The following is an 8,758-nucleotide window of genomic DNA, read 5'->3' as shown; positions in this document are numbered from 1 at the left end:
GGTTTATTGAATCAAGAGTGACTGGTTCATCAGATTTAATTTGTTAATCTCATTGGTTTACTGGTCCACTGCTTCAAATTCAGTTAATTATTTCTCTTGAATCATTGGTGATGGCAAAGGTTGTGAAAATCTGTGCAGCACCGTGAAATCATAATGCATTCTGGTCGGCAATTTCTAAATGCATTATTTAGTGTGCATGTGCACTGCACATAATGGAATGGGGCCATTATACTCTGCAGCACTGTCAACATCATTTTGTTTTAGCCTATTAAAGACTTTCAACTGTCTGTTTGTCATGAAGTTGTAGTTTTGATCATTTCAGTAAGCACATGAATTGTTATTCCCTCTCAGGTTTCGCTTTCACTTTTTAAATGTTTGCATCATGACATACCTCACATCTAGGCCTACTCCTATCCTAAATTTGTGATGCCCTCACACAGTGTTCATCAATCCACAGGAAAGGCCAGCTCATATTGCATTCATACATCATGTGATCAGCTACACAAAAAACAAAGGTCATAACAAGTGTTATCTCCCTCTCTTTTCACTCCTGAGCAGAAAAAAATATTCTTACTGCAGCCCGACTGTCATGTAATTGAATGCAATTAAATTATTTGGCTACAGACCAAGTGTTGGCTAAGCTACGCTTTTTTTCACCAGGCCATGCAAAAAAAGAAAAGTTTGATGACAGCTAATAATGCTGCTGTGCTGGCCATTTTCCTGCAAAGCATTAAATCAAGCCACGTAGGCCTGTACATTCTGCACGTGAGTCTTTTCCAAACGGAAGGCCTAGCACTCCAAGAATGGGCGAATCCAAGATATAGCTACCTGTTTGTATATTAATTGAATTATAATTATCTAATTATCAGAGGAGGACTTTCCACAAGGCAAACCTAGGCAATTGCCTAGGGCCCGACCAAATCTTTGTTGCAGTGCAGTTGTTGCAGTTGCAGTGAACACAAAAAGTAGGTTTGGTATTAATTTGCGACTTACAGTGTGTAAAGTAATCGAAGACATATGAGACAAAACTCTTAAATAGCACCAAACACTGAATTGTAAATCTATATAATTATTTTTTTCCGAGGGCCCCATTGTTATTTTTCGCATAGGGCCCCAAAATGGCTAGATCCGCCCCTGCAATAATATTATCTTGTGCATTGCTTAACAAAACTATTAGTCAAGACTCACGCGTTTATTGCCTGTGTGCAGAACAGGGAGCAGGCGCGGGAATCTGATCTCTCATATCTACTGCTGCCAGACCTGTAGCGTCTCTGGCCAGAGAGCGAGGACAGCAGACGCGGTTGGAAGACGCGCTCTTCCGACGGGTGCCCGTCAGGGCTCTCTCACGAACCGGATAATTGCATGTCCTCCTGGGCAAACACTGCAACATGTGGTGAGTGCAGATCACTCCCCAGAGGTTGAATGCTATTCTAGTATTAAAACAATAAGCATTAACTAATCGTTCGTTTTTCCCCCAACAATCTTCTCTGCCTGCAGGAACCCCAGTCCAATCCCTCAGATATCCTGGGACACCACGCAAAGGGAAGAGGAAGAGGGTGGAAGTTGGAAGGGGACTGCTGCATGCTTCACCATTGGAGCTCTTTTTCTTGTCACCATCGGCTTCGTTTACTGGCAAGTCATGGATCATTCACACAAAACGTGGATACTGAAGGGCCAAAGCAGTGAGTTAGTGTGGGATAGACGCAGCCACAACCTCTTCATTCAGGCTGCCACCGAAGATAAACTGTTCCTGAACATCGATGTTGGCGATCTGGCAAACCCCGAACTTGGTTTCCCGTTCATTCGGAACTTATGCTGGCTAAATAAAACCAGCTTTTGCTATAGGTGGGAGTCCAAGGTGGATGTAACAATCTCACTGGAACCTGGCGACTCAGATCACGCGGAGTGCTACAATATCACCTGGAGTCCGTTACATTGTCACGTGGAGGTTAAGGTAAGTGGCCGGTATACGGTGGCTGCGCTGGACAATAATGGGTTAGTATGGTCAACTTGTTGGTCATAATTAATCGTGTAGTGGGGGCCCACCGTAATCTGCCTTATACAGCAATATAGAAGAGGGCTATCAGGCATTGAACAACAAGTGTATGTAATCCTACTTCTATTGGTGTTTTTTTCTCATGTGCTAGCCAATTCAACCCCTATGAAGAGAAGAATGAAGTGAATAACAGGGAAACGTTTCCTTTGCAGTAGGCCTACTGCAATGTCAGTCAGCTGCACAGGAACTGTAAGGGGCAAGGGCTGAAGAAAGGGCCCCAGGTGACACAAAGTCACAGGAAGAAAAAAACATACAGCTTAACACTTACCTCCATTTAGCCTACAGGTTAGGCCACTTAATGATTCTAGGACTATGCTGTTTATGAAGGCTGTCATATGATAGGCCCACACGCTAGTACCTACAAAGCTGCAATGCCACACACATCTAACTTGTAAAGAGGAAATTAAATTAATCTATGGTTGAAGAGTGAAAGTGAATCTTCTCAGAGCCCTTTTCTTCTGCAGGATGGAAAGGCACACCTCTGCTCCTATGTGGCATTGTTATTGGACATGTATAGCCTACCACAGAGGAGATACTTAACTTTTCAAATGCAACCCCACATGCACTAATTCACTACCGCAAGTGTATGTACATACATGTATTGAAATATGTAGGCAAAAAAATGATTTTTTTTTTAAACACGTGGAGACATTTTTTTTTCTGAAACAAAAAGGGCACTCCTCCTATAAGACCCCATTTGTACACGCGATTGGTCATCATCCAAATAACTACATTATGCATTACAGTGCAGTGTTTTTGTAGTTTGGCCTACTGTTCAAAATATTGCATTTACTGCACTAATACCGTTGTATACTGCATAATCACTAACTATCGTAATCGATACTGCGGTATAAGCCAGGATTGTCTCATAAGAGGTTCTATCGTGTATCCTAGGTACACACACTTATACACTGTAATTGACACAACAAAGATGTCCATGTTGTTTCATTCAGAACTGTTTCTCCATGGAGGGAGTGAAGTGGTACGGTGGGGCTGGCATGAAAGAACAGCGCTGGCCCATCAATGAGCAGAGTGCCCCACTACAGCCCTACGTGCTCAATGACCTGCAGGCCAGACCGGCTGCCTATGGCTCTTTACTGGAGCATTACTTCCTCTCCTCTTCAGGTGTGTGTGTGTGTCATGTGTTGTTGTTGTTCCAGTGTGTGTGTCGACCCCACCACCGCAACACACAATCTGCATCGTGAGAGACACAGTCTTTTGCCCGTCTCTGTGTGATAATAAAGCAAGCCTAGGTGGTCTGCCTTATACAGCTCCAGGCCACTTTATTAGAATAGCATGAAAAAGTTGATTCATTTCCATAATTCCATCAATAATGTTAAACTGTCATGGATTGTAGATTCATGGCCCAGTTGTTTAATTATTCCAATCATTCAATTTTTTCTTTTTACATATTTTGGCCTTCCAGCTCAAAAAACCCATGAATTGGGGAATTCGCATCATTAGAATATTGTAATAAAATCACAATTTTCTTCATCAAAATTCGTTTCACATCAGTGCACATCAAATCAGTTGAAATTTGGTACTTTCTACATAACATGCAATGTTCAATACTTGGTTAGGACTCTCTCTGTCTTAATAACGGCCATGATGCGTTTAACATTGAAGTCAATGGCAGAAACAGTGCATGGGAGTAATGGAAGCCCAGATATCCTTGATGCTTTGCCGTCAGCTGTTCTTGTTTGTTGACCTGGTGTCCCACACTTCACTCTTCAATATACCCGTAGATGTCCATGCTACGTTTTGGTGTTAACTCACCAGTTTAATTCTAACTCACCAGAAATAAAACCCCATTCATTTTCAATGGGGTTTCATTTCTGGTGATTTAGAATTAAACTGGTGAGTTAGCGCCAAAACGTGGCATGGAATGATGTGAAACGAATTTTAATGAAGAAAATTGTGATTTTATTACAATATTCTAATGATCCGAATTCCCCAATTCATGGGTTTTTTGAGCTGGAAGACCAAAATATGTAAAAATAAACAATTTAATGATTGGAATAGTTAAAAAACTGGGCCATGAATCTATAATCCATGACAGTTTAACATTATTGATGGAATTATCGAAATAAATCAACTTTTTCATGCTATTCTAATAAAGTGGCCTGGAGCTGTATATTGCTGTAGCCATGATAAAGCACACTTTTCCACCAGGGGACGAGGTCATAGTCTTTTAAAAGACGTAACTACCATAGTACTACACTACCACCACATTACACAGCGCCTTTAGTAATACAGAATGCCACGTCATTGCCACTTTGTACAGTATGTCTTAATGCATTCAATTTGAATGAAACTGTAAAAATGGGCAAACATTTTCTTCATCTTCACTCTCTGCATTGATTTCTCTCTCTCTCTCTCTCTCTCTCTCTCTCTCCGCTCGCTCGCTCGCTCGCTCTCTCTCTCTCTCTCTCTCTCTCTCTCTCTCTCTCTCTCTCTCTCTCTCTTCCCCCCCAGGTGTAGCAGTCTTGCTCTCTCCCCTGGCGCCTCTGCAGGTTGGCATAGAGCGGCAGCGGCAGGTGTGCGTGCGGTTGGAGCCAGGCACGCCCCCACAGCAGCCTCTGCACTACCGGGTGTGTGTGGCGCGCAACCTGAAGGATGCCCACCAGCTCATGACTCGCCAGCGCCATGCTACTGCCAGTCCTGTCATGCCCAACCTTGCCATGTTACGGTAACACACTAGAGCTGCAGCAGCATATACAGCACACAGCTGTGATTTATTAGACAATTTTCACACAGAGTATGTGTGTTTGTGTGTGTGTGTGAGAGAGAGAGAGAGAGAGAGAGAGAGAGAGAGAGAGAGAGAGAGAGAGAGAGAGAGAGAGAGAGAGAGAGAAAGTGAGATAGCCTGTGTGCATGCATATTTGTGTATTTGTGGGGGGCTGAGTCAGCGTCCTGATAATGCCATTTAGTCAATGCCATGCTCAATCTTCCAGTGTGTGAGTGTGCCTGAGGTACTATCACTCCTCTGTGTGTGTGTGTGTGTGTGTGTGTGTGTCTGTCTGTCTGTCTGTCTGTCTGCCTACCACATAAAGTGTAGACATAGTACAGGTTGTCTCCCTCTAAATTGTTGTATCAACAGTGCTGCCATTTATGGCCACAAATATGGAAGGTGGTTTGCCTGAGGCAAATATTTAACCATAATCTATAAACACAAACAGCAAAGAACATCTGAGTGAAGAAATTTACACACAGACTGTTTATAAAGTAAAGTGTTTTGGTTTAGTGCTTACAGTGTGCTCATTAAACACTAAGCTTTACTTTGATCTTTCTCCTGCTGACAACATGGCTGCTGTGCTTATTGTTGTAGCAATAGCATTATCACCTCCACCTAGGAGGTTATGTTTTCGGTCGAGTTGGTTTGTCTGTCTGTCTGTTTGTTTGTCTGTCTGGTTGTCTGGCTGTCTGTCTGTCTGCCTGTCTGTTTGTCTGTCTGTCTGTTTGTTTGTCTGTCTGGTTGTCTGGCTGTCAGCAGGATAACTCAAAAAGTTAAGAACGGATTTGGATGAAACTTTGTGGAGTTGTTGGAAGTGATAAAAGGAACAAGTGATTAAATTATGGTGGTGGTCTCTGGACCCAGGATTTTTTAAAAAGATTCTTCACCATTGCGGGTGTGACTTTCGACATTCCGGTTTCTAACTCCACAAAAAGAAGGGTGTAACACTTTCAAATGGTCTTCACTCTCTGAGGGCATTTCTAGTTATTATTATTATTATTGTTGTTATAATTATTATTACTATTATAATTATTATTATTATTATTATTATTATTATTATTATTATTAATAAAACATTTTATTTTCAGTGCCTTCTAAGATACCCAAGGACACTTTACAAAACAGAATGCTAAAATAGCAGATAGGAGTCAGCAATACATGTGAGCTAGGGGGCCCTAATGCATGTCTGCATAAATCATATTTTTTAGGCCTTCGTTGTGGAAGTTTCCAGCGCACGTGGGCACTGCGGAGAGGCTGGAGCGTGAGCTGAGGACCTTCTCCAACCGCCTGAGGAGACACACACTGGGACCCGGGGTCATCACCCTGGACGAACACTCAACCAGCCTCCTACTCTACACAGTATGTCACAATGTGTGTGTGTGTGTGTGTGTGTGTGTGTGTGTGTGTGTGTGTGTGTGTGTGTGTGTGTGTGTGTGTGTGTGTGTGTGTGTGTGTGTGTGTGTGTGCGCGAGCCCATGCTTGCGTGCGTGTGTCCGTGTGCATACTAACATACATGTGTTGGACTATAATTAACTATTTTATGTAAATATCCAATAACACAATGCATACGTACAGTAGAAAGTAGATATACTAATGATCAATTTATTTGTTAATTGTTAGTTGATTGACATTATCGATCGACTTACGATTAACTGATAAGCCGCGTTTTGTGGTCAGTTTTCCTGGGGCCCAGGGAGAGAAGAGGCCCAGAATTGGGTCCTCATTACATTGTTGTGTGTACGTATGGAGAGGAGGGCCCTTTCAGATGATTTTGTCCTGCACTGTCAGAAATAAAGGTACACAGTGGTACAAATATGACACATCAAGGTACACAAATGCGTCCTGACAGGAATCATAATCATCATCATCAGAATAAGAAGAAGAAGAAGAAGAAGAAGAAGAAGAAGAAGAAGAAGAAGGAAACCTTTTCTGTTGCACAATTCATAAAATGATGGTAACACTTTATTTTAGGGATACATCTATTAGCACTAATACATACAATATTAATGCCTGTGTAAGTAACTTGTAAGGCATGTACTAAGCAAAATAAGACAGTTGCTAAGCATGTATTCACAAATGTCTTGTTCATGCCCAATTAGGGATTTATTACTAATATAACCTTAGTAAGGACCAGTAAGCCTATATTTCTACTGATTAGTAAGTAGTAAGTGGCAGAATACAATGTGTATAAGCTCCTGGTACACTGTGTGAACAAACCATGAACAGTGTGAAAACAGATGTGGAATAAGGGTCCCTATTCTAAAGTGATGCATCGCTCAGCCCAGATGACTTAGGGCCCCCGCACTACCTAGGGCCCCGACATTACCCCCAACCCCCGCGGGAATCAAAGTGTAAGAATATTTCTGACTCATTATTAGTTTCTAAGGATATGCAGATCTTATTTATCATACTCAATATTTCAATGAAGTAATTGGAAGCATTATATAGCAAGGATTGGACGTAAACTTCTCAATGACGGTGGGTGGTGCGATGTCATTTTTTCATACACCAATTAGTTTTAATTGTAAAAACCCCACAATAACTGCAGAATATAACGATGAGTAATAGTTTGGAAGCGAAACTAAGCTATTCCTTTGTGATAAATAAGTTAATGTTTGAGAAATGTAGATCCAAGAAGTGCAGTGCATGATGGGTACGCCCTTAGTCAGAAATGCAATGCATGGCCAATGCATCAATGATAAGATTTCTGTTGTTACATGGCAAATTGTTTGGATAGCAACTACATTTCACGAGTGAGGGGAGGAGCTAAGGACGTAGGCTCAGAGCTGGGTAGGTTGTCTGTTGGCCTAGATTGCGTACCCATCATGCACTGCACTTCTTGAAGCTAATGTTCTCAAACATTAACTTGATTATCACAAAAGAATAGTTTAGTTTTGCTTCAAAACTATTATTCTAATGTTCTGCATTTATTTTGGGGGATTTTGCAATTAAAACTCAGTGGTACATGAAAAAAATTACATCTCACCAACCCACCGCCATTGACAAGTGTATGTTCAATCCTTGCCATATAAGGGCTCCTGTTACCTTGTTGACGTAGTTATGAACAAGAGAAAACTAGATGACTCAATAGATATATTAATCATTTAATATAGGCCTACCCTTACACTTTGTAGATTGTGGGGACTAGGTAGTGCGGGCCTGGGTGATGTGGGGGCCCTAGGTAGCGAGGGGGACTTTGGTAGTGCGGAGGCCCTGAGCCGTCTGGGCTGACCAATGCATCACTTTAGAATAGGGACCCTTATTCTGCATCTGTTTTCACACTGTTCAGGGTTTGTTCACACAGTGTGTCGGGAGCTTATACACATTGTGTTCTGCCACTTACTACTTACTAATAAATAGAAATATAGGCTTACTGGTCCTTACTAAGGTTATATTAGTAATAAATCCCTAATTGGGCATGAACAAGACATTTGTGAATACATGCTTAACAACTGTCTTATTTTGCTTAGTACATGCCTTACAAGTTACTTACACAGGCATTAATATTGTATTTATTAATGCTAATAGATGTATCCCTAAAATAAAGTGTTACCTTAATTTCATAGCAATTTCAAATTTCGAGGAAGAAGAAAGATGTCTGGAATAACAACTACCGTAATATGACATGGTGTTGTTATGATGATCCGGAGTGGGCAGTGCAGTGCAGTGCAGTGCAGGCTAAAGAGGTGGGTGTGAGGGCAGTGAAATGTCCCTGATGATCTTAGCATGTTGCTGGCAGTGGTAGCAGCAGCGGCAGCAGCAGCAGGCCTACTGTGAACTCTGAGAAGTGTGGGAATGAGGAGAGGAGGGCTGCTAGAAATACCCCAGAGCCAGCTAGGGTGGACTGTGTGTGTAGTGTGTGTGTGTGTGTGTGTGTGTGTGTGTGTGTGTGTGTGTGTGTATGAGTGTGTGTATGTGTGTGTGTGTGTGTGCAGTGTGTGTCTTTAGTGTGAGTGTGCGTGCGTAGA

General features: G+C 41.9%; 1 protein-coding gene across 1 annotated transcript in view; it reads left to right on the top strand.

The window, feature by feature from the left end:
• Positions 1-1,289: 1,289 nt before the first annotated feature.
• LOC134438512 (SITS-binding protein-like) overlaps positions 1,290-8,758 on the top strand; it is a 15,623-nt gene continuing 8,154 nt past the window's right edge. The window contains exons 1-5 of the mRNA XM_063188093.1: positions 1,290-1,393; positions 1,498-1,954; positions 3,010-3,181; positions 4,532-4,745; positions 5,999-6,149. Coding sequence (XP_063044163.1) covers positions 1,389-1,393; positions 1,498-1,954; positions 3,010-3,181; positions 4,532-4,745; positions 5,999-6,149 — 999 coding nt within the window. The 5' untranslated portion in view covers positions 1,290-1,388. The remainder of the gene's footprint in view (positions 1,394-1,497; positions 1,955-3,009; positions 3,182-4,531; positions 4,746-5,998; positions 6,150-8,758) is intronic.

The sequence above is a fragment of the Engraulis encrasicolus genome, chromosome 22, assembly GCF_034702125.1.
Source record: "Engraulis encrasicolus isolate BLACKSEA-1 chromosome 22, IST_EnEncr_1.0, whole genome shotgun sequence".
Taxonomy (NCBI): domain Eukaryota; kingdom Metazoa; phylum Chordata; class Actinopteri; order Clupeiformes; family Engraulidae; genus Engraulis; species Engraulis encrasicolus.
Note: the sequence above shows the minus strand (reverse complement) of the source record. Positions and strands in the feature narration are given on the sequence as shown.